At 47.1% G+C, this 27,719-nt stretch overlaps 1 protein-coding gene across 3 annotated transcripts in view; it reads left to right on the forward strand.

Moving 5' to 3' along the window:
- The window catches only part of RUBCN (rubicon autophagy regulator), a 76,895-nt gene that overhangs the window by 39,812 nt on the left and 9,364 nt on the right, over positions 1-27,719 (forward strand). For 2 of the 3 annotated variants that reach the window (XM_084847755.1, XM_084847757.1), the window contains exons 6-17: positions 561-717; positions 2,642-3,202; positions 9,681-9,776; positions 10,458-10,573; positions 12,065-12,263; positions 15,047-15,148; positions 17,151-17,225; positions 21,247-21,307; positions 22,728-22,860; positions 24,767-24,912; positions 25,841-25,905; positions 26,579-26,817. In XM_084847755.1, coding sequence (XP_084703881.1) covers positions 561-717; positions 2,642-3,202; positions 9,681-9,776; positions 10,458-10,573; positions 12,065-12,263; positions 15,047-15,148; positions 17,151-17,225; positions 21,247-21,307; positions 22,728-22,860; positions 24,767-24,912; positions 25,841-25,905; positions 26,579-26,817 — 1,950 coding nt within the window. The remainder of the gene's footprint in view (positions 1-560; positions 718-2,641; positions 3,203-9,680; positions 9,777-10,457; positions 10,574-12,064; positions 12,264-15,046; positions 15,149-17,150; positions 17,226-21,246; positions 21,308-22,727; positions 22,861-24,766; positions 24,913-25,840; positions 25,906-26,578; positions 26,818-27,719) is intronic. The other variant, XM_084847756.1, reaches the window with a different exon arrangement.

Consider the following 27,719-nt stretch of genomic DNA (forward strand, 5'->3'; position numbering starts at 1 on the left):
AAGGCAGTCTTTCTCTTGCGTGGGGAGAGGAAACCCTCACTGTTATCTCCAGTCAGTGATAGAGATAAGAGCAGTGATTTCTTCTCCCAGCGCAGGAGAAAGACTGCCTTTCTCTACTGCTGGGAGAGGGCCAGGGCCTGGGAAGGAGCAGGCCAGATGGGGAACCCCACCGCATTAGTGGTTTTCAAAGTCTGTTAATTGCAAGTACTTTAATAAGAAAAGCAGTGGTGCAGAAGCTTCCCTGAAGGACATCTTGCCTTCCCTGTGATGCAGAGCTGCAGGCATCGTTTGGCCCTTTCTCAGGTGCATTCAGCTCATGTGGGGGATGTTGGTGAAGCACAGCATGCATGCCTGTGCCCCTAGAACATGCGCTTGAATGTTCCTCGACACCCAGGGCACATGTGGTAGATAGTCTGGAGTTCTCAGCCAGGCACGTTAATGTCGAAACCGTTCCCTGCGTGTTGACTGATGCAGACAGTTCTCTGGGCACCTTCTGTCTCCAGTGCTGTTAGTCTGCTTCCCTCTGTATCACTGGCTCATTAATTCAGCCCTCCTTTCAGTTTGCCAGAAAAATCGAGGCCTCCTCTGTGCCTGTGACAAAGAGCCAAAGCCTCACGGCGCTTCCTGGATCCATATGCACCCCTCCTGTTGAATGCACGACCCACCGGTGCTTCGGCTCCTTCTCAGGTCTTCACTCAGCCTCTACCAGCATTCAAGGTAAGGGAGACGGGCCTTGGGCTTCTTTGCTTAGGGCAAACTTTCCAAGAGAGAACCAGACTTCTGCTATTGAGTTGCTGCCTTGCAGAGCCCGTGTTTCAATTTAAGGCTGTTGTGTATTTAATTTGATCTCACTGTACAACACTTCAGTGTCAGCATCAAACAGGAGGTGGTTGTTGCCTTCATGCACTGCTTCTGTGTTTTCTGGAAGTATCTGTCTGTCCACTGCTGGAAACGGCACGCTGGGCTAGATGAATCCCTGCTCCAGCAAGACTCTTTTTGGTTAGCATTCTGTTATTGACACTTGCCGCCCTCCACAAGCAGTTGGAATATTCATGGACATTTTATGACATCAGAAGCAAGACTTCTTTCTTAAGTTAACCCTTCAGTTATGCACAGCCATGCAGTGTTTAGACCAGCCTTCCCCAGCTTGGTGCCCTCCAGATGCGTTGGACTGCATTTCCCATGGCCATGCTGACTGGGAATGATGGGAGTTGCACTCCAACACATCAGGAAGTCACCAGGTTGGGGAAGGCTGGATTTAGACCTACAGGAGTTTGCCATGGCTGTGGTGAGGAACCTTTTGGACCAGGGCCAGTGGTCCCAATCTTTCAGCACTGAAACAGACAGGTGTGAGTCTTGCACATTAGCAATTGCATGCCGCCCTCCCCATGCCACCCCCACAGTTTTTGACATCATATATTTTAAGTTCTGTTCACAGAAGGTTTACTAAAGATCACTCTTGTTCCTCTTTCTTTCCCATCGCTATTTTCCTACATGTGGTAGTTGCAGATGCCCCAGTCCTGGCTGATACCTTTACTTATGATATAGTACAGGTGAATAGACACACATGTCTGTTACAAGAGCACATGGCTGCTGCTGGACCAGGGCAATAACAGGACCAGTGAAGAGCACAAGAGCCAGCAGGTCTGGGTTCAGGTAGTTGTTGTTGTTCAGTCGTTAAGCCGTGTCTGACTCTTCGTGACCCCATGGACCATAGCACGCCAGGCCTTCCTGTCCGCTCTCTCCTGGAGTGTGCTCAAGTTCATATTCATTGCATCGGTGATGCTACCTAGCCATCTCATCCTCTGCCATCCCCTTCTTCTTTTGCCTTCAATCTTTCCCAGCATCAGGGACTTTTCCAGGGAGTTTTCTCTTCGCATTAGGTGGCCAAAATATTATTGTTCTTTACAGCATCGGATTTTCTTTTCACCACCAGACACATCCACAGCTGAGTGTCCTTTTGGCTTTGGCCCAGCCACTTCACTCTTTCTGGCGCTACTTGGAAATACCCTCTGCTCTTCCCCAGTAGTATATTGGACACCTTCCGACCTGAGGGGGTCATCTTCCAGCGTCATCTCTTTTAGCCTTGTGATACGTACCATGGGGTTTTCTTGGCAGGAATACTGGAGTGGGTTGCCATTTCCTTCTCCAGTGGACCACATTTTGTCAGAACTCTCCACCATGACCTGTCCATCTTGGGTGGCCCTGCACGGCATAGCTTATGGCTTCACTGAGTTATGCAAGCCCCTTCGCCACAACAAGGCAGTGATCCATGAAGGGGAATCTGATTGCTAACAGGGCACAGATAATGGTAGTCAGGCTATCCCTGTCCGGGAGACATTGCAGCTGGATCACAAGTCTTAGCATCTCTGGTGCAAAGCGCCTTCCATGAGCTAGCTGGGCATCTAAAGTCAGAATTGGATTTAAGAGCACTCGAAGCTGCAAACAGCACCACCAAGCTGCAGACCTGCTCTTTAAGGGGTGGAGTGTATGACCCAGGTCTGTGCTGGAAGTAGCCTGAGGTTTGCAGCATACCACTGATTCCAAAGAGCACCAGAGTTTACAGTAATTAAGGTATGCTCTTGGAGGCCATTTTGTCCCTTAAGATTCTAAGGTTTTTTCTTCTTTTTTTCTGTTCCAGACAGGAGACTGTCCAGTCCTTTGGTTTGCAGTAGCTCCAGCCAGCCTCAGGAAAACACCCTGTGTGCCTCATCCCACTGGCAGCCGGAGGGCAGGTCCCCCCAACGCCTCACTGTCCTTCCACACCTCACCATCTCTGGCCCAAAAGACTCCTCCTCCCCAACTGGTGAGATGAGCGCTAGCACCTCCACCAACCCAAACAGTGACCCCTGGCCCGGCAGCCAGGATGATGTGGATGGGCCGGAGTATCTGGCAATTGGGAACCTGGGCCGGCAGAGTCGAGCCTGCAGCAGCCCCAGTGAATCCAGTGTGGCCACCACCAACAGTGGCGGGAGCAGCACCTCCAATCTATTCTCGTCCAGCAGCTCTCAGAAGCGGGAGTCCGTTTCCTCCTTAGGGGAGCAGGGGGCAAGCGGTGGCAGCAGCGGCAGCAGCCGGGGGATGAGCCTCTTGCGCAGGTCCAGCTTCTCCGAGGGACAAACATCAACGTCCCAAGGGATGCCCAAGAGGAGCCATATCCGCTCCCATTCAGACACCAACGTGGCCTCTGGGAAAGCTCATGGTAAGGTGGGCGAAGGGATGGGTGGGTGGATACACTTTATCTGTTATCACTACTACTAGTGAACACAGATGTAGCTGCCACTGTTAAAACTACTTGGAGCTCCAGTAATAGAACAGATGCTGTATGTTTGGTCTGTTAGATAGGAATTGGGTTTAAGCGGTTATAATGAATAACAAAAATAGAGCAGGGGGACCATCAAGATCCCCCTCCCGACTTGTTCTGGCTCAAAGAGATTCCCTTAATCTGAGTGTTTACAACATCCCCAGTTGTGGGTGCTGTTAGATTAAAAGCTGCCTCCTGAATGTTTTTTGAAAGGGTTTGCTGGAAAAGCTGGTTTTGAGGGGAATGAAGCAGCTTGAGGTGGCAACTACAGAACCACCCATAGTGTGTTTCCCCCTTAACCAACTGGGCTCCCCTTTCCTACTCCCTTGATTCATGGTGTACTTTGTAGACAGTCCATAGGGAGCAGTGTGGAAGAAGGAGGCCAGTATTGTTAGCTGAGCTTAAGCAGAATAGAGATGGTGAGAAAAACAATATGAGAGAAAAATGCCAAAGGGGATGAAGAGCTTCCAAACTAATTGGTTAAAATACACAATCGATGCTGGATTAAAGACGAATCCATATTCCATAGACAACTCTCCCATATCTGCCAAAGCCATTCATCTCTCCTATCACCCAGAGCATGCAACACGCACCTCTTTGCTGGCTTCCCGTCTCCTGTCATTCCCAGCAGCAACAACAAAGCCCCCTCCTCCCTGGCCCTGCCTCTGAAGCCCTCCACGGCTTGCTCCGCCCCGTTTTTCTGAACTTGCTTCGCTTTACATCCGCATGACTTGGGTTCCTCCAGCTACAACTACCTGAAGATCCCTTACTCTGTAATACGACTTTGCCTGTTTCCCATTTTGCTGCCCCCTAAGCATAGTGCTCCCTCGCTGGTCATGTCGGTGACGACACCTCTCTTGCCCCTTTCAAATCCCTCCTCAGCCAAACATTTGTCCACGTTGTGTTTAAGGGCTTAACCCTTGAATCCATCCTTTCCCAACTTGGTGCCCTCCAGAGGTGTTGGACTACAAATCCCAGCATCCCTCAGCCAGCCCTGCTGGCTAGGGGATGCTGGAAGTTGTAGTCCAACATCTCAAGATATAGTGAGTCCTACCATAAGACGTAGTCACCAATTTGGATGGCTTTAAATGGGGATTAGACAAATTAATGGAGGAGAAGGCTATAGATGGCTACTAGTCCTGATGGCTCTATGCTACCTCCAGTATCAGAGGCAGTGGGCCTATGTACACCAGTTGCTGGGAAACATGGGCAGGTGGGTGCTGTTGCTCTCGTGTCCTGTTCGTAAGGCTGCTTTAGTCCTTGGCCCCAACTATAACCAAGCCTGAGTACCTATAATTTCCCCATATATATATTTGCCGCTCTTACCCGCCCCTCAAACGTTTAGGTTGTAGTGTCTTTGGGGATAGAGCTGGTCTCTTCTTGGTTAGGATGTTCTGTTGTGTGCCATGGTGCTCTATAAATGGTGCTCTATAAATGCTGATGGCGCTCTATAAATAATAACAGGTCACACTTTTTTTCTCAGAACTGCAGTGCCATAGAGACACAGAGTCCCATGAGTAGCTCTTCCTTGTGCTATTAACCTCACTCTAGATGTCTGCAACACTATATAGAGCATAGTCCCCCTTTTTCTCCCACTGAGCTACTACAATGTTATATTTGCCCACAACTAGGAATGTACTCCTTGACAGAGTGAGTGTCATGCTGAGAAGATTTGTGAAGGCTCCCAGCACCGGTAGCAAGAAAGATCCACACTCTGCACATAAGCGTCCTCTGATGATTCACGTGACAATTGTGGACCCAGTTTCTTAACCCCTGCTCTGTACTGTGCTTAGCACAAGAGTTAACCCAGCACTGATTATTTCCTTTCTCCATTGACATCACACCCAAATTGCTAAAGCAGGAGAAGGGAAGGTTTTTCTCTGCCAAGGGCCACATCCCCCCAGAGGTAATCTGTAGAGGATTGCATGCCACTGGTGGGAGGGGTCAAAGACAGCAGCAGGCGGGGCCAGAGCCAAAGGTGGGCAGGGCCACCCCCTTCTTCCTCCCTCCCACTGTCTCTTTCTCTCCCCCCTCCACCCTGCTCTTTAGGCCACTCCCTCTTCTCTCTGTGCCCCTCTTTTCCCCACCCAGCGAGCTGCCAGTGGGAAGAGAGATCACTTGCCAGAGTTCTGATCTGATTGCTTGCGGAGGGTGTTTGAAATTAGGCCAAGGGCTGCATGCTGCCTTAGAGGCACAGGTTGCCCACCCCTGCTCTAAAGCACTGTTACTCAAACTTCTGTAAGGGGCCCATTGTGTCACGCACCTGTTCTCTGCAGCAGCTGCAGGTTCACAAATCCTGGTCACTATATTCCTTTATGATATTCTTCATGAACATATGGCTGATCTTGTGCAGGATTGCCAGGCAACGGGTGGAACTGGGACCATCCGCAGCTTGTGGCAGAGAAAGAGGCAATGGTGATTGGGGGCGGGGGCAGAGATCTGGATGAAGGGCTCCTGGATGTGGCTTATGGCCTCCTTTTGAAGGAAACTGCTCTAAAGTTTGGGAATCTCCACCCTGAGGTATTTTTCATGATACGGGCAGTGGCTGGGCTTTTCTGGTTTTTTTACGGGTGAGCAAAGACCCACCCAAAGGGGGCAGACAGGATTCTGCTTTGGTAAGTAACTATCTTCTCTGTTTTCTTTTTCTTAACACACCTTTCTTTTCTGCTTTGCTGCCTGTCCTTAGGAGGGCACAGAGAGATCAGCATTATAATAGAAGATCCTGTAGCAGGTTTGGGAACCCCCCATCATCAGTGTCCACTGCACTGACTTCAAAGCATTTGTTAAGACTCTGGTGTCAACCTCAAAATGCCTGTGACAAATGGCACCTTGGGGATTCTCACTTGGCCCAGTGCTTGTGGCCAGGCTGCCTTCCTCAAGGTTAGCAAGCTCAGAGGAGGTCTCCTTGTCTAGACTGAGGAACAGCAGACATGAGGTTCCAGCCTGGCAGTTTCAGACCTCTATGCAGGACGTTGAATATAGGCTTGCCTTATTTGGAGGCTGTGGTTCTACCCTATATGAGGATTCCTCTGGCACATGCAAGAGAGGAAAAGGAAGAACGGAACAAGGAGGAAAACAATGAAGGGTGGTGGTAGAGTGTTTTCTGTCCTGCAGAGTTGGAAGTCATTTATACAACCATTATGAAACAAGAAGCCACCACAACTCAGCTTTTGGGCATGGTGAATACTCTGATGTGTGTCCATATGGCAGAGGTTTCCCATAAAGAGATCTTGATCCACATTGAAGAATTCCAAGGATTGACTGCGATGCCCAAAGTGTCAATTTATAGAGTGGATCCGCCATGTCAAAAAACTGTGTAAGGTTTGCTTCAAATACTGTTGTATTTTTCCTAGACAAAGAAGACCTCCCTGTAGATGGTCATGTCTGACAGTCATGTCACAAATAGCCACTGCTTCTCCACACATGTACTCTACAAGTTTCTGATGCAAAATAGATGCCTGTGTAGTTGTCATGTGTGGGTTGCACACTGTTTGCTACCCAGAAGTGCCTTTCATGTTGGATAAATATAGTGATCCTGAATCAGGCCTGAGTTTCTAAGCTACTGGAGTTGACACCAGTGTCCCCACTGCCTTGTTCTCCCCTCTCCTTTTGCCACTGCATGTTCTAGATGTATATTCACTCATATGTCGGTTTACCTCCATCTCCTTCATTTCCTTGTATGCGACCGCCTTCTCTTCATGCCAGGAGCCCCTGGGATAAAGCACTCAAGCCAGCTGCTCTCCTGCTGCATCTTTGTCATTCTTGAAACTTGGGTTGTGGTGGAGGCCAAAGCCATGCACAGGTGCAAATATGCAAACCTTTCCCTTAGTGTAGCTCTATCTTGTCAGCAAACCTTGTGTGCTGACAAGAAGCTGATGGACATCCACTGTGGGCGATGCCTTAGCCCATCTGCCCTGAGCTCTAAAAGTGACTTGGTAGGAAAATTTCAGGAAAGGGTCAACACTGGAGGATGTATGTGTGTTGGGTTTATAATGGTGCCACATTCTAAAGGCCCAGGGTGCCTATAGGTTGGGTCTCATCACTATGCTGAAGATACCCAACTCTATCTGTCTTTGTCAACGGATGCCGAGGAGACTGTGGAAGTCCTGAACTGTTGTCTGGATGCAGTGATGGATTGGATGTGGACTAACAAGTTGACACTCAATCCATACAAGACAGAGGTTCGCTTGGTCAGTAGACAAATCAGTCCGGGTTGCAGGGTGCAGCCTGGTCTGGATGGATTGCGCTTCCTCTGAAGGATTAGGTTTGCAGCTTGGGGGTGCTTCTGAGCCTGGCATTGCTCCTGGAGCGTCAAGTGGCTGCTGTGGCCAGAAGTGCCTTTGCCCTGCTTCCTGGTGAAGACAGATCTGGCCACAGTGATCCATGCCTTAATTGCTTCCCATTGAGATTGTTGTCATGTGCTCTATGTGGGGCTGCCATTGAAGAGTGTTCAGAAACTGCAGCTGGTGCAAAATGCAGCACCCAGTTTGTTTTCTGGCATGTGCTTTGTAGACCAGATAAACCCTGTCTTATATCATTTGCAAGGATATTAATTGGATCTGTTTTTATGAGACTATTTTAAAGTTGTATATTGCCTTGGAGGCCCATTTTGGCAGAAAAGCGATTACTAAGTATTTTCTTGAGAATGTTCAAAATAAAATTTGAACTACCTAGGTAATATGTAACCAATGCTAAAACTTCTATTCTTGTATTGGCATAACTGTTGTTCCTCAAAAGCCAGGCCAGATAAAAAGGTTTTTTGAATGATGCTGTGACTTTGAGCCTCTGAGGGGGGAAGCCAAGGAAGCCACTGGCATGTCGGTGATCATCTCCTGGAACGCTCTGTCTCGATAACTGTAATAAGATATGGCATGGTCGGAGAAGGAGGCCTCTGGTATGTTGGGCCCAACCATTTAAGGCTTATAGTTGAAAAACAGCATAATTCAGTTATGTCCAGAGGATTCATTGCAAATGCTGGAGCCTCCTATAGTAGCTGAAGCTTCCAGACAACTGTCAAGACAAGCCCCATAACAGAGTTCGTTGCAGTGGTTTCTCGGGATGCCATTATTACAGACCCAGATGGAAGGGTTGTACTTTAAGGTGTGCAGGCCTGACTTGGTGTGGACCAGCTGCAATAGGCTCCCTTTCTGAGAACCAGTTAGCAGAATCCTGTGAGGCATTTTCTCTTACACTGTACCATATTATATTGTCGCTAGGGGAGTTGCATGTTTGAGCACTCCCTCAAGGTGCGGGGGGACGGACGACCTGTTGCACCTAGGAGACTAACAGGTTCTTCTGAGCTATCCTTCTTGCCAACATGCAAGTTTTCTTTGTGTAGGGAGCATGCAGGATGTGATCCAATATAGCACCATCCAGGAACAGCTGTATCACATGATTCTGCTGCAGGTGTAGATGGGCTCAGTAGTATTTGTTAATTGCAGTCCACATTTGGAGGGAAGGCTGTTCTATGGGGTCCCTGGGGACTTCTGTTTCCTGCCATTTTGAGGGAAGGAGGGAGCCATTTTGCAGCAAGCATCCAGGGCTGGCTCCAAGTTGAAGTGGCCCCTGGGCAATATGTTCTCCAGTGGTTAAGTCAGCAAGGCCTGGTAAGTTTAATTGGTGTAGAAGCAGTAAACCAAGACAGGCGGCAGTCATGTGATCAGTGATGGGCGGCTTGGAGCCACTCTTTTCATGTTCCTCCCATGGTGCCCTTTGGGGAAATTTAAATAGCGGCCCCACTGGGGCCACTGTAGGAAGAAATGAAAATTGCAACTCTCAGCTACGGTACCAGAGGTCCAGGGCAGACAAGGGCACAGTAGCGGACACCGTCAGGGCGGCGGAGCCCCGGCAGCTGCCCAAGGATGCCGCCTGTTGATGCTGCAAGCACCACTGGCTAGTCAATAATTTTGTGTAATCCTTCCAATGTGCCGATTGCTTCAGATCTTCCTCTTGTCTGTGTGGAAGTGTGTTACCATTCCCATTTTGCAGAAATTGAGGCTGAGAGGCAGTAACTTGGCTGTGGTTTTCTAGTGAGTCAAAAGCAAAAGTTGAACCTGGCTGTCCAAGACCCAAGCCTGACATCCTCTGGCACAACTTATGAAGCTATATGTAGACCAGCCTCTTGGAACACTGCCTATTCGAACCTTTCTGCATGATTTCCGCTCATCTGCCTGAATGTGTGCTCCACAGCCTCTTTCTCTCTTCCTGCCGTTGCTCCTTCTGGGCTCCTGTTGGCCCAAGCATTCCAATTCCCTCCTTCCTGTTTACTTAATTTTTCATGATGTGTCATTTTATCCCATTTGGTTCTGTTGGTTTTCCCTCAAGACTAGTTGTGATCATGACAGTTGACGACCCCTTTGTTTTATGTTGTGCCTAGAGTCCAATGGAGATCTTTCGCGGTTCAAAGACAACATGTCCTGCTCGGTGCAGAGCAGTGAAGTGAGCACCCCTGGTTCTGTCTACATGGAATACGGTGAGTATGGTGGGACTACTTTTCGCCTGCTTCCCACCTCTTCTTTGGAGCTGGAGCTCAACATGGCATGTGAGCTTTTGCAGGCTTTCTGTAGAAGATGTTGTTAAGAGCTGTGGTCCATCTCAGCCCATTAGGGCCTGAAATGGCCTTCAGAACGGCAGAGAGAGGTTGCTGCCACCATCTCCTAGGTCTGCAGGAGCCATCTCTTGACAACATTCTTAAGATATGAAGAACAACTCACATATGAGCCTGCTTGGATTTTAGGATCTTTGGGGGAGGCCCTTCTCTTGGTCCCACTGCCATTAGAGGCGGATTTGGTGAGGACACAAGGGAGGGCCTTCTTGGTGGCATCTCCTAGGCTTTGGAACTCCCTGCTGAGGGAGGCTAAACTGGTTCCTTTCCTGCTGTCGTTCTGCTGGCAGGCAAATACATTTTTATTCAAGCAGGCCTTTGGCCTGTAATCTGGTCTGTTGCATTGGGTGCTGTTTTTATTCTTTTATTGTTGTGCTTTCAGTTCTGTTTTTAATGCTTTTGTTTTATTATTGCTTTTACTTTGTTTGTACTTTAAATTTTGTTTTTATTATTGTTAGCCACCTTGAGCATAATTTTCTTTGGTAGAAACCTGGGGTATAAATCAAATAAGTAAACTTTTTGTTTATCTTCTCCCCACCCCCACTCCAGATACTGGGCAGTATCTACACTCTGGGGAAGGGCTATTCCGGAGGCCCTCGGAAGGCCAATCCCTGATCAGTTACTTGTCGGAGCAAGATTTTGGCAGTTGTGCAGACTTGGAAAAGGTAGGCAGTGGTAGGAGTGAAACTTGAGCTGGCCTCTTTAACCTGTAGCAGAGAACTGGCATGGAAAGAGGTTCACAAAACAGCCTTATCCTCTTCGGATTTCTTGCTTCTCTTGGGCATCTGTGTATGTTCTGCACTACAATAATTCAAACTTCTGTGCTGCCTTGAATAAACGTATGCCTTGAATAAATTATGCAAATCAATATCTTGGCTTATTCTGCATAACTTAGTCTGCTTCAGCTAACCAATCTGAGAGGCTAGGAGCTTATTCTCTGGCAATTGGAAGTCCTACTCAGGCTCTGTCTCTGTTCTGAGATTTCACTAGGCACTGTTTGAGTGTTTTCTAGCTTGGGTGCTTCCACACTAGGCATGTGGTGTGGAATTTCCATTCACATTTTATGGGGCATCTGTATCACCCTGTCCACCATTCATTTCATTTCATTTAATATATTTCTATACCGCCCCATAGCTGAAGCTGTCTGGGCGGTTCACAAAAATTACAAAAAATTCACAAAAACCAATCATTGTCATCTTATATTTTCCCTTTGGTTCTTTCATCTCTCTTCTCAGATCACAGAAAAAGCAGCTTTTTTCAGAAGAACAAAAGTGTAGTGCAATCCCCACAGGTGTAGACACCCTTAGCACTACTCTCCCATCTTTTTAAAGAGGCAAGGTTTTGATCTGAACAGTGATGTATTGGTCCGGTGAACCTATTTTTAGAGTGGGTGCCATTTTATCACCCTGTTTGTTCATTTGTAATCAGTCTTATAATTAGTTCTACAACACTTTCTGATAAATTAGTGCTAAAACACTTTTCTGAAAAATACCACTTAAATGTAAGAGTGTTACAATGCTAAAACACTATGATGCTACTTTTAAAAAGTAATTTAAAAAAGCGTCCTAGTCATTGCCATTAACAACTTTGATAAAATAGTAGTGACTGGAAAGGAGTGTCTTAATCTTTTTTTTTTAAGTGTTATATTGCTATAGCACTATAACACTTTTTAAAGGTGTTATTTCACCAACATTGTAAATATATATATGTATCTGGAAAACCATTTTAGCGCTAACTAAAAGGTCAATTAAAAAATAAACAGGATGATAAAATGACACCCATCACAAAGGTTATAGTGAAGTGTGCTGATCTTCAAATGGCCACTCATGTGAATTGGACCTTCTCCACCCACAGCAGTCACGTCACGCCCACTGGTGTAGATGGAATATAGTGGGATGAACATATTTTAAAAGTGCAATATGCCCAACAGTGTTGAAAGTCAGTGGCAGTTCTGCTTGTAACTTACAGCGGAGGAGCAGTGATGATTAGCCATCCATCTAGAAGTAGCCCTTGTATCCAGTTTTTCTGTGAAACTCTTGCCTTTAAGGAGACCTAGGCAGCTCTCACTTTGCCCAACCTCTCCTCCATCCAAACCCTTTGCCTGTTTCTTTGGAAAATGTGTGAAAACATAGCTGCTCCTCTTCCCTTCACTCCAGGAAAATGCTCATTTCAGCATCTGCGAGTCGCTCATTGCTGCCATCGAGCTGATGAAATGCAATATGATGAACCGGCAGTTGGAAGAGGATGAGGAAGACAGTGACAAGGAGATTCAGGAGCTCAAACAGAAGATCCGCATCCGGCGGCAACAGATCAGAACTCGGAACCTCCACCCAGCTTACCAGATGGGCTCCGACAGTGAGTGCTTCCTTCCTGTGCTTCTCTTTTGCTGTGTGTCAAGCAGTTGGAGTTTTGCAATATTGGAATCAAGGCGAGGAAGACTTTTCTTAGGGTGTACGATGGTCATGGATACCCGAGGCTATTTCTGAGGTTGCAGATTCAGGGCCGTGATCCTGAATCTACAGCCAGAGTTTCATATACTCTTACCAGAGAAATCCCAATCCTTGTGCCCAGGAAAAGCCAATTCAGCAATTGGAATAAATGATTCCAATAATAAAAGTAGGGAACTTGGTATATACTTTTGCTTCTTGTCATGACTGAGCATGAAGAGTTATGCTGAAGCTTTCCTCCCTGACCACTGGAAATCCTGCTCCACCCACCAGAGAGGTTTCCAAGCAATTGTATATTGTTTGTCCAGCCTTTATCTTGGTAGAAGCTAGCTTTAAAAAAGTAAGATTGAGAGAGACTTAGACTCTCAGTGTGCTAAATTCTATGTCCCATACCAAATTCCACCCTGGTGTAGTGTGAATTAGAGGGGGTGGGGTGGCTATGCAATCTGAGAATTGCAGAAAACGTACAGATAACCCTTGTGCAGGGTCTTTAGTTACTGGTTTTGCCAGCAGTCTACTTTGAGGAGGCAGTGACTGGAGCCGCATTCCATCTTGCCAGGTGGGCCTGTCAGCAAACCACTCCTCTGCTTGGGACGTTCTTGCTCTGCACGTCTACTTCAACTTAAGAACATAAGAGCCATGCTAGATCAGACCAAGGGTCCATCCAGTCCAGCATTCTGTTCACACAGTGAACGGGGTTCCTGGTTGACAGCTGGTTGGCCACTGTGTGAACAGAATGTTGACCTAGGTGGACCCTTGATCTCATCCAGCATGGTTCTTCTTATGTTCTTATAATGTCCAACCAGCTTCCCACAGGAAACACACAAGGAGGACATGAGTGCAATGGCACCCTCCCACCCATGTTCCCCAGCAACTGGTGTGTGTAGGCATACCGCCTCTTACTGGAGGTGGCATATAGCCATCAGGATATATGGCCACTGATAGCCTTCACCAGGAATGGGCCCAATCCCCTTTTAAAGCCATCCAAATTGGTGGCCATCACTACAACTTGTGGTAGTGAATTCCATAGTTTAACTATGTGCTTTGTGAAGAAGTGCTTCCTTTTATTTGTCCTGAAGGTCTCACCAATCAGCTTCAGGGGATGACCTCATTGGGTTCTAGTACTATGAGAGAGGGAGAAAAATGTCTACCTCCTAGATGTTCTACTTCCTAGAAATTAACAGCAAGGAGGGGAGGCAGAAGGCAGCAAGGGCACGTGAATGCGGAAGAAGGGCAAGGAGATATGCTAGCCAAAGTTCCTTTCTTTGCATGCATGTCAGACAGTTTCTCTTTCTGCCTGAAATATCTGTTGTCTGTAGTCAAGAGGGAGTGGGCAACCCAATTAGACAAGAGCCGTACATGGGTCATGCTTAAACTACAAGCTACCAATTTAGCTGTACACCCTGCCTGTGTATCTTAGATTCCCCCATGATATAGTTGATAGAAGTGGATTTTGGGCCGCAATAAAAGCAAGTTGGAGCCAAATCAGTGGAGTTAATTTGGATGTCTTAACAGGGACAAAGTCCATTTTGGCTCATGGTCTTGAGGGCTACTTGTGGCCATTATTTTACTCCTTATAGGTCTGAAACCTTAAAGAAATCTTCTTGTCTATGAATGGTGAGATGCCTGCCTGCCAGAAATATATTCATTCCCAAAAATGCTGGGAGAGATTAGTTGAAAATGTGTCAGCTGTGAAATGGACAAACATCTAATAATCTGCATACATCCTTAAGATACATATATTTTTGAAAAAAGATGGCCTGAGTTTCTCTGCTTCTGGCTTACCTGTGTTTTTCATCTTAGGATAAGAGGCTCTGTGAGTACTTTAAGAGCCCCCTATACTTCACAGGCTCTTTGCCTTGCTGTAACCTTGTTTCAGCTCTGGGTTAACTTTTGATCATGACAGTGATATCAATTGATTTGTTCTCCTGAGTTGATGATTCATTTCTAAAGGGCCAGAAATATACTAAACACTGTAGTCAGATTAACAGCAAGACAAGAGGGAAAAGGACTGGGAAGAGAAAGAACCAAATACATTGGATAGAGAAATAAATACATTTTTAAAAAGAGTCAGATAAGCAAACTTGGGCACCAAGTTTTACAGTTACATAGTTGTTCTTATAATGACCAACTTGAATGGAAACAGTTCAAGGAAAGGAGGAGCCCAGTGGCAGCTGGACTCTCAGCTGAGCCAGTGAAATGAACTCTGCTGCCCATTTCTCCCTTTGCTGCAGTCAGGTGGAATGGCAGCTGAAATATGAGTTGAGGGAGAGGGGGACCCAAATCTACAAATATGTTCTAAGAAGAGGGATCAACTAGACCAGCCTTCCCCAACCTGGTGCCCTCCAGACACAGAATCATAGAATCATAGCATAGTAGGGTTGGAAGAGGCCTACAAGGCCATCGAGTCCAACCCCCTGCTCAATGCATTTGGACTACGACTCCCAGAATTCCTGACCATTGACTATGCTGGCTGAGGCTGATGGGAGTTGAAGTCCAAAACATCTAGATGGCATCAGGCTGTGGATAGCTGAGCTAGACAGAATCTGGAGCTTGGTTGGAGCTGAGGAACTTGGTTGCTGTACAAGGACCCCCAGTTCTGTCATCCCAATTACTTTTTTATTTCTTGGTTACGCTGTTAGAAAGTATTCATGTGTTACAGTCTTTCTTACTTTACTACCATTATCCCAGGTCTTATGGCAACTGACAGTGGATCCCATTTCAGCTCCCGAGACTCAACACGCCTGTCTGACTCAGGTTCTGCGGAAGATGTGGAGGAGTATGAGATTAGAGGTAAGGTAGGATTGCTAGAATGTGACCTTTGCTTCTGTTTCTTTATCCAGGTCTATGAAGCTGCTGTACACTGAGACCATTGCTCCATTTAGCCTAATATTGTCCACGCAGATTGATAGGTGTTCTCCAAGGTCTTGGGCAGAAATATTTCCCAGTCCTGTTACCTGATGCTTCTAACCACAGACACCAGGCACTGAACCTAGGCCCTTCTGTGTGCTAAGTGTGTGCTCTTTCCCTGAGCTGTGGCCCTTCCCTGACAGGACTCTGTGTGTGACTCTGAGGACAGTAGAGATGTCTTTGCTTCCCTACATGACCAGTTCTAAATCGCAGTCATTTGGTCCTCTAGAAGATTCAAGTGATGGGCCCAAGGTGGATTAGGGTTTTGTGGGGGGGGCTGCAAAGTAACTGTAAATATCAGTTGATAACCTGTTGGCATGAAAGCTTCTTTTGCTAATTGCACCTTCCAGTGATGTTAACTTTGTCAAATTTGAAGGCAATTGGCACAATGGTGAGAGATTTGCCCATGCCAAGCTTACTGCAACATGAAGTCCACTGTGTCTGAATCCCCTCCGGAGGTTGATTGATTGATTGATTGATTGATTACATTTCTAGGCGGTTTGCCTAGAATGTAATTTATTTATTACATTTCTAGGTAGAGATGTGATGTCCATATGGCAAAACTACACTGCTTCTGAAAGCTAGGATAGACTATATGTTTTAAAAACTGGAAGTATGGAAGCATTTCTTCTCACTCTGAAAAGCAGAGGCTAGTTGTGCAGAGTCAGTATCACTGCCACACACACGAAAAATCAGGGCTGGAGCCCACTGTGGGCTTGGAACAGATGACTGCAGGAACATGAGGTGGTGATTCATTTTGTCCACCGCTGCCCAGCTCTGGCTCATAGAAGGCATGGCAGAGAAATCAGCCCAGCAAACAGCCTTACACTAGTAGGCCTGCTCTGGCCATGATTCCCCCTGACCCCTGTGAATGCTTCCTAGTCAAACTTCTTCCCCAGCATGAGAAACTAGGAGATCTCTTGTTGGCTAGAGACCAACTATCTGCTCTTCTCTCTTTGCCTTTTCCCTGTGTTGCCTTCGCTCACACCCTGTGACGCCTTCGCTCACACCCTGTGACATCATCTGCCAAGAGCTGAAGGGAGAGTGGCGTAGTATCAGCACATCTGTGTGTATATGCATTGCGGGGTTCCAAAGGGCATCAGAACCACTTTAGAAACCACTGCAAAGGAATGTCCTAACTTTTTTTGCTATTGTTTTGTTCAGCCCCTCACTCCCAAGACTGACTCAGTTCCTCTGATGTTGCAAGATGTGCATGTTTCATGCCCCTCCCCACTTCCACTGCTCTCTCAGTTCTGTTGCTCTATTCTTCAGTCAAATGTGTAGGGAGTGTACAGAAACAGATGCAAATACTCTGCTTTGTGTAGTGTCCAGCCTACTTCATGATGGCTGGATTGAACATTTCAACATCCCTTCTAAGCAAATATTAATGTTTAACCCCATCCCAAGAGCAACATAAACCTGGAGGGGATGTTGTGGGGGTGTGATGAGGCTGTTTTCAGAATACCGTGTGTCAGGAAGAGGGAGGGGAGGAAAAGATCAAGATCTCAAGTTTAGTGGGTTCTTCTGACCCTCCACCCCCAATTCAGTAGTTTTAAACTGTATTCTGTGGAATTTGGGGGCTTCTCAGGGGTTCTTCAGTGGAAGTCAGTTTGCCCTCTGTTACCCCTCTTCCCCAGCTATATGCAGCCAGGCGTGCACCTGAGAATATGCCCCAGAATCACCTACAATGCACAGGGGTTTCTCAGCAGACAAAGTGACATGGAAAGGATTTCCTCAGAGTAGAAAGTTTGAAAACTCCACCGGTCTGCCCTGAAGGACCCTGTGCTCTTGGGAGTTTCTCCTACCATCATTCTTTGTGTGCTTAGACCCTGTCCTCCCCTCCTTCTGCTGACATGCAATATTTTGTCATCACCGTATCATGCAGATGGTAACGATGGATCTAACCTGATTCAAATGTCCAAGAATGGCCTGTCCGTCTCAATGGCTTCCTTGTTTTCAGGTAGTAACCTCACTCTCAAGTGTATACATGTGCGTGTTGGTCAGTCTGTGTGTCATCCGGGCACAACTAGTTAGATTATCTGTAGGAGGTACTGCATGTTACCCAAGTGCTCAGCTGTGGTGTTCACAGGTCCCTTGATTTCTCTTCCTTACACTGTTGAAACTCAAACAGTCCCACAGGGCTACAGGGAGCAGCAGTGACTTTAGTGTGAGCTACCATAAACATACCATGTGAACATACAAAAAGTCCAACAATGCTACAATTGCACAACTATCTTTAAAATTTGTTACATGTGTAGTGGCCACAAGCGTGGAGAGCACAGTGTGGTTTCTGTCGAGATAATCATGACTGCTACTTAACTAAGCTAGAGTACGGTCCAGCGTTATACTGATTCATGCTTGCTGCCTCCTACAGTGGCTCAGGTTTGGGGGATTTTCAAGTGTGGATAAGAACTTAGGAATCTGCCTTCCATTTGTCTCCTCCAGTGACCAGCTGGATGCCTCTGGAAACAAACATGCAGGTTCTTATCATGCCCTGAACTGGATCAAGACCACACACATGTGACACTTCCACTAGATCGGAATACATGAGACATGGGGCGGGGGGCAGGGTGGATAGGGAAATGCACACACCTCTTTCACATAGGAACCATGCAAGTATCTGTCTGTGTGCATGCATGTCTGTAAGCTTCTTGATGTGTGTAGAGTCCCATCACTGAATAGAAGGCTTAGCAACCTTGCCAGTGGGCGTCATTTATTTATTTATTTATTTATTTATTTATTAAATTTATTAATCGCCCATCTGACTGGTCACCCAGCCACTCTGGGCGATGTACAACCCACCATAAAACAATTTAAAACAATAAAATGCTACCATAATTTTTTTTTTTTAAATACCCTAACCCACCCCAAATGCCTGCCTGAACAACCACGTTTTTAATGCACGACGGAAGCTCATTAAAGAGGGGGCATGACGGAGTTCCCTAGGGAGGGAGTTCCACAGAGTGGGGGCCACCACAGAGAAGGCCCTTCATTTGGCCCAGTCCTCACTGAGGCGATCAGCCTGTGCCTGGGTTATACTTGAGACCACAGGTGGGGGCTGATTTGCTGGAATGTTTCCCCATACCAAAAAAAAGAAGCAATTACAGATATTAAATGAGCTTGTCATGGAGAAGGGTAGAGCCTTCTCCCTGACATAGTAGTTGCTCTGTAAAAATAATTCAGTTTTTTTGGTATGGAGGAGCATTTAGTTACATGGGCCCCCAACTTCAGTCAAGCGGTACAGCCCAGGCACAGTCTTGCCTTGTCTGAGAGGACTCAGTTGCACCCATGGGGCTAAGGCTATTCTGGTGGCACCACAAGATTGCTCACAACTAGCTGAGGTCAGCATTCTAAAGGGAGATTCATCAAGCTATTGAATTCACCCCCACAGGGTGTTGTGATGTCCACCAACTTGGCTGGCTTTAAAAGGGGATTAGATTAGATTAGATTAGATTAGATTAGATTGATTCATGGAGGAGGAGGCCATCCTTGGCTACTAGTCCTGATGGTTATGTGCTACCTCCAGTATCAGAGGCAGTGTGCCTACATACGTCAGCTGCTGGGGAATGTGAGCAGGAGGGTGCTGTTGCATTCAGGTCCTATTTGTGGGCTTTCTGTTGGGGCATCTGGTTGACCACTGTGAGAACAGAACGCCGGACTAGAGAGGCCTTTGGTCTTATCCAGCAGGGCTTTTTCTGTGGTCTTACGACAGATGCACTGTCCAGACCTAACCTGTGGGCATGCTGCTCTCTGTAGCTGCTGAGGCATCATCTGGGCTGCCGTGTATCATTATGCCGCAACAGTGAAAGGTGAACGGAAGAGCAAAGGAAGGGAGACAGGCTTGCTAGTCTGGTCAGCAAGAGGCAGTAAGCCTGCAACTCAAAAACAGGGTGTTCCTTGGGTATTCAGTTTCATAGGAGGGTTCGTCTCCACTAGCTGCATTCCTTTAGGAATTTGCTTTGTTGGGAGAATGCAGTTGCCTTGCGTGATATGTAGCATGTGCATGTTTTCCCCTTGTGGTCTTGGGGAGATTGTTGCTACAACTGCAGTTCAGATAGTTTGGCTGCTTGTTTAAACAAGTCTCCTTGAATGGCTTCCTCCCACCTACTTCCTTTGGTCACCCTCGAGCGATCCTGCAGAGGGAAGTGGGGAAGAGAAAAAGGCCCTTATCCTATCCCCTATCCTGCAATGCATTCATCCAAGGCCCATATCCTATCCCCTATCCTGCAGCACATTCATTCAAAGGTTTATTTGTTTGTTGTCAATACTTCTATCCCACCTTTCCATGTATCATACCTAAGGCAGCTAACAACAGAAATACTTACAACAAAATAAAAGGCACTTAAAATAATTTTTAAAAGCAAAATACCAAATTCAGAAGTGAAAACCAAGAAACAAGTGTGGTTAAAACACAACAAAAGAGCAGATAGAATATTCACACTATGCACAGTAGTGAGAGTACAAAATAAATCTTGCCAGCAAAGGCCTGTCTTAACCAGGAAAGTTATCACACAGCAGCAAAAAGCCTTCAGTGAAGCTTTACATGACACACTCTGTGGGCCCATTGGGGGCGTTTCTGTTATGATCAGCTGGTCCTTCAGTCATAGGTCACTTCTCTTTGCAATCCACCCAAGGCCACAAAAACAGTGATATCAAATATTGGCAAGCTGTAACACTTGCCTGGCATGGTGACTGTGGCCTAGCCCAGTTTGAAGTGTTTCTCATGCGCTGAGTAACTAAGGATGCAAATTTCTTAGTAACTCCTTGTAAACTAACTTCTGTTGCCATGTTTGTCTTCCTTTCAGCAAGGAGCCATTAGCAACTACTCCCTGTGTGGCTTGAAAGCTTTCTGTCCTCATCCCACTGTAGTCTTGTTTGTTTGCTGTGTTTCTTGGTCTCTTGGCTGCTTTTCAATGGTAGATGGTGTAGGTTAGGACAAGCAAGTTGTGGTTAGCAAAGCTTTTGGAGACCTGAAGAATTAGCATGCAAGTTCATATTGATGGCTCATCTAGCTCAGCATGCCGTCTACTAATAGGGACCAACCAGTTGTCCTTTGGAAGCTGACAAAGGTGCCCTTTGGAGGCATGATTGTGATCTCCATCCCATAATGCAAGACCACAGCATCCAGAAGTCAGTGGTTCTCTGTCTCTGAAATGGAGGCAACTCTTCTGGCCATCAAGGTTCGTAGCCATCAGTTGTCCAACCTTCTATCCAGTTCGTGTTTTTTTAAAAAAGAGATTTCTTCTAATGGCCATCGCAGAATTCTGTCAAAACGGGGTTTTATATGGCACTAGGAGAGGAAATGTGTTGCTTAAACTGGCAATAACAAAGTCTTCATCCTTGGGGTGGGGTGGGGGGCCAGACTCTTCCTGCTCAGGCTGTGTGTGGGACTTGGACCAAGCAGTTTGGCCAGGGAGAGTCCAGCTTCCCACCCCCAGCTGAAGGGCCTAGCTGTCAGTCACTCTCTGATTAGGAAATCGCTCTCATTTTCTGATGGGAGGAAGATGAGTGCCTAGGAAGCAGCCCTGCCGGGCCAAAAGACTTGAACAAAGCACCCCTTCTAACCTGGCCTGGGCTAGTCCCATCCAGAAACGAGCTCTGCTTGGAGGCCTCTGCAGGGGTCTCTCATTTCCTAACAAGGAGGGTGCAGGCCAGCTAAGAAGCAGCGCCTCGAGCTTCTAGCCTATCACCAAATGGGATGGAATGGATCAAATAAAAGTGCCCCCCTACTTTAGACCTAGAAACTCTGAACCAAACTCTCAAACATCCTTGTTGAGGTGCTCAGTGTGGGTGGTGCTCAAAGCGGGCAGAGGTTTGCACAGACTTTGAGCTGGCCCACTGCATGAAGAAGAAAAGGCCCTGGCCCAGAGAAAGGTTTGCCTGTGCCTGCTGTAGATCATTTCCTTGTTAAAACAGCTGGTGTCTGTCCTACGTGTACCTCACCAAATCTAATTTCCTTTCACCCCCCTGCCCCTACTTAGATGCAGACATCAAGAGGAATGCAGCTCCCAGCAAGAAATCCTTCCACTCCTCTGGCTTCACGTATGTATCAGGAAGAACAGCACAGTCTCTCATTTCTTCCCTTGCTTTAGCCCAGTCAGGATGAAATATTAAGGAGACTTAAGCAGAATGGAGAAGTCCACCAATTGGGGAACAGAGGTATTGATTTGATCAGGATCCAAATAGGCTACTCTTGTCAGTGATGAGTCTGACAGGTGCAGGGCCCAAAATGTAGGTAGGATCTGGGCTAGCTGGAAGCCACTTACGGTAGGATGAGGTCCGAGAGATGGCAAGGATTTAAAACTGTGTTTCAGGGTTGGCTTTCAAGTATGAATGAGTGGAGAGGGCTAGATCCCAGGTTGCAAGAGGTTCTGCCAAGACTTTTGTCTCTCACATGTTGGCAGTACTCGGAGCCCAGGGGCAGGTTCCAAGCAGGCTGGAGCAGGAATTGGGGTAGACGCAGGCAGCCAACAAGGGTAGAATCAAAGATGTCAGCTTGGTGAATTGTAAGAGGTTAGATGGGGGGGGCGAGGGGGGATCTCTTAATTGCTTGTCAATCTTGGCAGTGTAGTGATTTGGTTGGAGAGTGATAAAGAATCCCCACAGGACCTCAGTCAGCATCCAGTTACCCCCAGGAATGGGCTGAGGTCCAGTAGACACGGGCACAAGATTTGCAACCTCGGACAACAAGGAAGGGAACCAGTGGTTCAGTTGTTATTTATATAGTGCCAACTACGTCCTCAGCACTTTTACAGAGTAACATAGGCAACAACAACAACAAAAACCCAGATCCCTGCCCTGAGGAGCTTGCAGTCTAAATTTAGGTTGGGGAACAGGAGGAAGGGGAAAGAGAGACCACAATAACAAGGGATGAATGTGCGCAAATGCAGTTAGGTGTATTTAGTCTTTGTTTCAGTAGGCCAGGGGTGGGCAACCTATGGCCCTAAGGACACATGCAGCCCTCACCTAATTTCAAAAGCCCTCTGCAGTGGATCTGTTCTGATCTCTGACAAGAGTGATCTGTGATCTGTCCCTCCCCTGGGAGCCTACTGGGCAGGAAGGAGGAGGTTAAAGTGGGGAGGGGGGAGAAATGGGGGTGGTAGATAGAAGTGGGCAAGGGGAGGGGAGAGAGAGAGATGTATTGATTTGATTAGGATCCAAATATGCTACTCTTGTCAGTGATGAGTCTGGCAGGCGTTGGGGCCAAAAAGTAGATAGGATGGCTCCACCCACTTCTGCTTTTGGCCCTCCTTTTCTCCAGCATGCTGCCCCCAACAGATTACCCCCAAGGGATTGCAACCCTCAGCAAAATACAGGTTTCCGACCCCTGCAGTAGATGAGGATTAAGGCATCATGGAAAGGGTGTGCTTTCAAGAGGGATGGAGGGAGAGTAGCGGTCCCACCCAGAAGCTCTTTCCTGCTGTTTTGTGTTAGCACCAATTTCTGCCACTTTGTTCTGCAGCTTCCACTCCTTCCTCCACTCGAACTCTGCAGAGGCTGTGGCCATGGGCCTGCTGAAGCAGTTTGAAGGGATGCAGCTGCCTGCAGCCTCAGAACTGGAGTGGCTTGTGCCGGAGCATGACGCCCCGCAGAAGGTAGGGTTCCTGCTGAGCTGCTCCTGCCAGTAGACCTGAGCTCAGCACCACCTGCTCTGGACAGAATAGCAACGCCATTCCCCATAGAATAGTGTGGCTGAGAGAGCAACTACTCTGGCCTTTCTCCTCCTCAGCAATTGTTTTCAAAGCCTCTGTCTAGTGGCGGTTTAAGGGTATTGACTGTTACTGCAAACAGCAACTAAAGCTTAATGTTCTGGATGTGGTGGTTTTAAGCAAGACCTAGGTTAAAAATTAGGGGTAATGACCCTCAGCATAATCTTCTGAGAAGTTCTCATATGCAAGCCCCACTGGAATGTTCAGGAGACCCAGTGCGGTGTAGTGGTTAGAGTGTTGGACTGGGACTCAAGAGATCCTGGTTTCAAGTCCCCACTTGGCCATGGAGCTCACTGGTTGACTTTGGGCCAATCACTGTTCTCAGCTGACCCTACCTCACAGGGTTGTTGTGAGGATAAATGGAGAGGAGGAGGATCATGCAAGCCACCTTGGGTTCCTTGGAGGAAAAAGGGTGGGATAGAAATGTAATTGATTAATTAATTAATTAGCAATACTGTGATCTTTTCAGCAGAGCTTGGTCCAAGATCTTCCTGCTAGATTGTGTCCCAGTAGTGTCTCCTACCGAGCCACCAAAGTCTGGTGATTACCTCACCTTTTCTCATGATAGGGCTCCCACTGTATAATTATCTCCTCTTGGCATGAGGAATAATGCATTAGCAGATGTGTTGAGCTCATTCTTCTTACTGTGTGATTCTGTGGTACCACTCTGCTCTTCTGTGAGTTGACCACTGATCAGAAACTGTAGTTTATCTAAGTCAGCTCTGGTAGTCAAACCACGTTCTTGGGGTCAGGACTTTTAAATTCAAAGTCTGTCTTTGGCACCAAACCCCTGATCTCCGTGAGCTGTGTGGTCTGTGAAATTTAGCAATGACATTGTGGCAGTTTGCCCGGTGCCCACATGCCAAATAAAGAGCAGGAAATCCTAGCAGCCACGTAAGGACATGGCCACATAACTCCACCAGTCATGTGTGGGCAGCCTGTCTCTGCCAGTAGCTTGGAAGACTTGCTCAGGGAGCCTCCTTGACAGGTCATTTACTGTTGGTTTTCAGCGCCCAAGACTGTCTCTTAAAAAGCTTCTTAAGCGGCCCAAGTGGTATAAGAAAAGACAGCTTTCCAAAAAGCTACTGCTGGTATGTCCCAAATGGGAAGTGTGTCCCAAGAGTGCTTGTTTACTGTGTGCTCTAACAGCCTTCATGAAATTCCCACCTGAAGTGCCAGGGGGTATGTTTGGCTGTGCTCTCTCCGCAGAGGGGTTTGGTTTGGAGGGCAAACTTTTCCACTGCAAATGTAGGAAATCAGGTTTGCAACCAGGGCTGTTTACACCTAATGCCAAAAGTCTGCAAATTCAAGCCAACTCAGCGTGAATTATGCAAACTAACAGTCATACAAATGTGTGTCTTCATATTGCATGCTTTGGCTTGCATCTCATACTTTTTAAAAAGCTTGATAGGAGATTCTGTGCTTGTGTGACAATTCCAGAAATAATACAGAATTCATACCAGCCTGATTGTGAAGATGAATAAGATAAGGGTGCATTCACCTTGGCAGTTTACCACTGGATTATGAAACAACCCCTGACCTACTCTCCCTCATGCCCCATGAGCAGCAGTAACTCAATGTTAAATTATTGCTGTAATTATTTAAACTGTACCTCCAGGTTTACTGGAACTGTTCTCCCTTCCCCTTTTTGAGGGTCTAGAGTGGGGAAAAATAGGTCTGATTGGGGGTCTCTGTGAGAGAACCTCTGAGCCACCCTTGCTGCTGAATTGAACGGTGCAGGTTTGCATTGTGTATGTCTTGGCATTACCTTTGTCTTGTTCTCCTTGTGCAGCTTTTGCCAATTCCTGATTCTGTGCCCATCTCTCCTGACGATGGGGAACATGCAGACATCTACAAACTCCGTATCCGAGTCCGAGGGAACCTGGAATGGGCACCACCACGACCACAGATCATCTTCAATATCCATCCAGCACCAACGTAAGGCGACAGGCCGTTTCCAGTCTGCAGCATTCCTTGTCTGTCCCCTCCTCTGCCCCAAGATGCCCATTTGAGCTCTTGCCAGATTCTTCCCACAGCAGCAAAAGAGATTTTTCTCCTTGCAAAGGGTGAAACACATTCTACAAGGTGCATTCAAGGATGGAAAGCTTAGGAACACAGGAAGGCGTTCTATAGCGATCAGACCGCTGGTCCGTCTTGCTAAGTATTTTCTACACTGAGTGGGAGTGGCTCTTCAAGATTTCGGACAGGGGTCTTAGCCAGTCCTACCTAGGGATGCTGGAGACTGAATACGGGGCCTTCTGTCTGCAAAGCAGATGCTCTACAGCCCCTCACCTTTGGGAAGGTGACGTACTAGGTAGCTTTTCCGTGGTCTACCTGTTAGCCAGCCAAAAACAGGGACTACTGAGATAATTTTTTCTCTCCACTGCTCCTTCCCTAGGCCCTCCCTGGGTGGTGACACTCAGACTCAGACCCTGTCTCAGAAAGCTAGCGGTCCCCAATCAAGCCCCATTGTGGGACTGGTTCTTGGTGAAAGGACGCCAGATTCTGCCTATTTGGCCTCCTAGGTCTCCAGCCTCTTATCCTTCCCCAAGTGGATTTGGCTGGATTGCTTTGTTGGCTCTCAGGAAACCTGCGGCATTTATCTCAATGATATGGGAGATGTTGAGGCACAAACTAAGCAATTATTATGCAAGAGCAGGCCTGGAATAATGCACCTATCCATATTTTCTACACCTTATAATAATGTTCATTGGTCATCTCGGCACCATCTCTTGGGATTTCCTAGCACATGTTCAAATGCGGCACAAACGTAAATCCTCATACCAGTTTCCTTTGTAGCCCACACGCCTCCCCTGGATAGGTGAGGTTGACTGATTTTTTATATCATGATTTTGTGCCTCTGTAGGAGGAAGGTGGCAGTGGCCAAACAGAACTACCGCTGTGCAGGTTGCGGCATCAGGACAGACCCTGGTGAGTGTTGGACTTGCAAGAGATCTGGAGGCCCTCACTTTGCCTGGACCATCAGGGCCTTTGTTTCAAGGGTTATGGGTTTAATCCAGCCTTCCTCAACCTGGTGCCCTCCAGGTGGCTGAAAATGGTTGGAGTTGTAGACAAACAACAAATCTGGAAGGCACCAGGTGGGGCTGGGGTGGGGCTACTTTAATCCTGTTGTGTGTTTGTGCATTTAAAAAAATATGATTTTTTAAAAAATTATAAGCCACTTTGCTTTGAAAAGGAAAGCAGAATATAATTAATTGACTGGGTGAGATGTGTTTCAAAAAAGCTTGAACATGCAGGGACAAATATTCCATGTATTTACATTGTCCAGATACATGCACCTCACTGTATGGCAGGGATTTGCAGAAAGTAGATATCCAGATGTTTTACACTCCATCTCCCAGAAGTCCTGACCATTGGCTGGACTGGCAGGGGTTTCTAGGAGTTGAAGTCCCAAATATCTGGAGATCTACCTTCTGCCTTCCCCTGCTGTATGGAACTGGGATTCTGAAATGGCCACCTTGGACACCACCTTTCTCTTCTTCTTGGGATGACACATGGGTAGGCCAAGCCCTGCTTCCCCAGCAAGAGGTGAAACTCATTCATTCATTCTGTCTCTCTCTCTTTCTCCCGCCGCTGCCCTCAGACTACATCAAGCGCATGCGCTACTGCGAGTACCTGGGCAAATACTTCTGCCAGTGCTGCCATGAGAATGCTCAAATGGCCATCCCCAGCCGCATCCTGTGCAAGTGGGACTTTAGCAAATATTACATCAGCAATTTCTCCAAGGACCTGCTAAGCAAGATCTGGAGTGACCCCCTCTTCAATGTGCAGGACATCAACACTGCCCTCTACCGCAAGGTCAAGCCACTCAACCAAGTCAGGGTAAGGCAGGCTGAGTCTGGGGCATCCCTGAAGACCATTTCCGTGGTACAGATGTATGTAAGCTTTATGCCAGTGTAGGTGTCAGGACCTCTGCCAAGGCTGTCATGGGAACTGCAGTTTGATGCGGGTGCTGATAACTCTCTGTTAGAGATCTCCACCCAGAACTACAATTCCCAGAATTCCCTGGGAAGAGAGAGACATAGCTAAACTTGTTTGTCTGTGGTGTGGCCTTGCTGTAAGTGTATATATTGGGGATGGGAACAAGTAGGGAGTGGGGAAGAAGTAGGCTGGAGGGGATTTCTAGGCTCCCACCATCAGCTATTGGAAGGTATAAGCCTGGTACCCTATGTTCACAAATACCTAGATGTAGAATTTCCCCCCCTTCTTAATAGTATCACTGTTTTCTTTGTCGATTGATCCTTCTAGAAAAATTCTCAGCTGCTTCACATGCTTGTCCTTCCTGAGTTCCAATATATGTAGTGGAGGTGAAAACACATGCTCTCTTACATCAGCCCCACTCTGACCCATATCTGGCAAATTGTCATGCTGCTCTTATGTACGGGGCCCCAAATTCGCATATCTTCCTCCCACTTTTTTGTACCTTTTGGTAGGAGAAGTATTGTATGAATCTGGTCCAAGCCCGTAGGCCTCCATGCCTGGCTAGTCTCGTTCTTTATGTCAGGTCTGCCTCTGTCTCTCACTGCCCCTTAGTCTTGGAGTTCTGTCCCAGGCACATCTAATGAGTATCTTCATTTTTTGTCCTTAAATCTTAGCTTAAAACCTGGTAGAGAGCTTTTTATGATAGCCCTCTCTGCTCCTAAGATCAGGAATCTGTCTACAGAAACTCTTATTACGCACATAATTCTGCATCTAAGCCAGCCTGGTGCCCTCCAGATGTGTCT

Source organism: Heloderma suspectum, chromosome 3, assembly GCF_057233095.1.
Source record: "Heloderma suspectum isolate Gila_16-S chromosome 3, 16-S_ref, whole genome shotgun sequence".
NCBI classification, from domain to species: Eukaryota; Metazoa; Chordata; class Lepidosauria; order Squamata; family Helodermatidae; genus Heloderma; species Heloderma suspectum.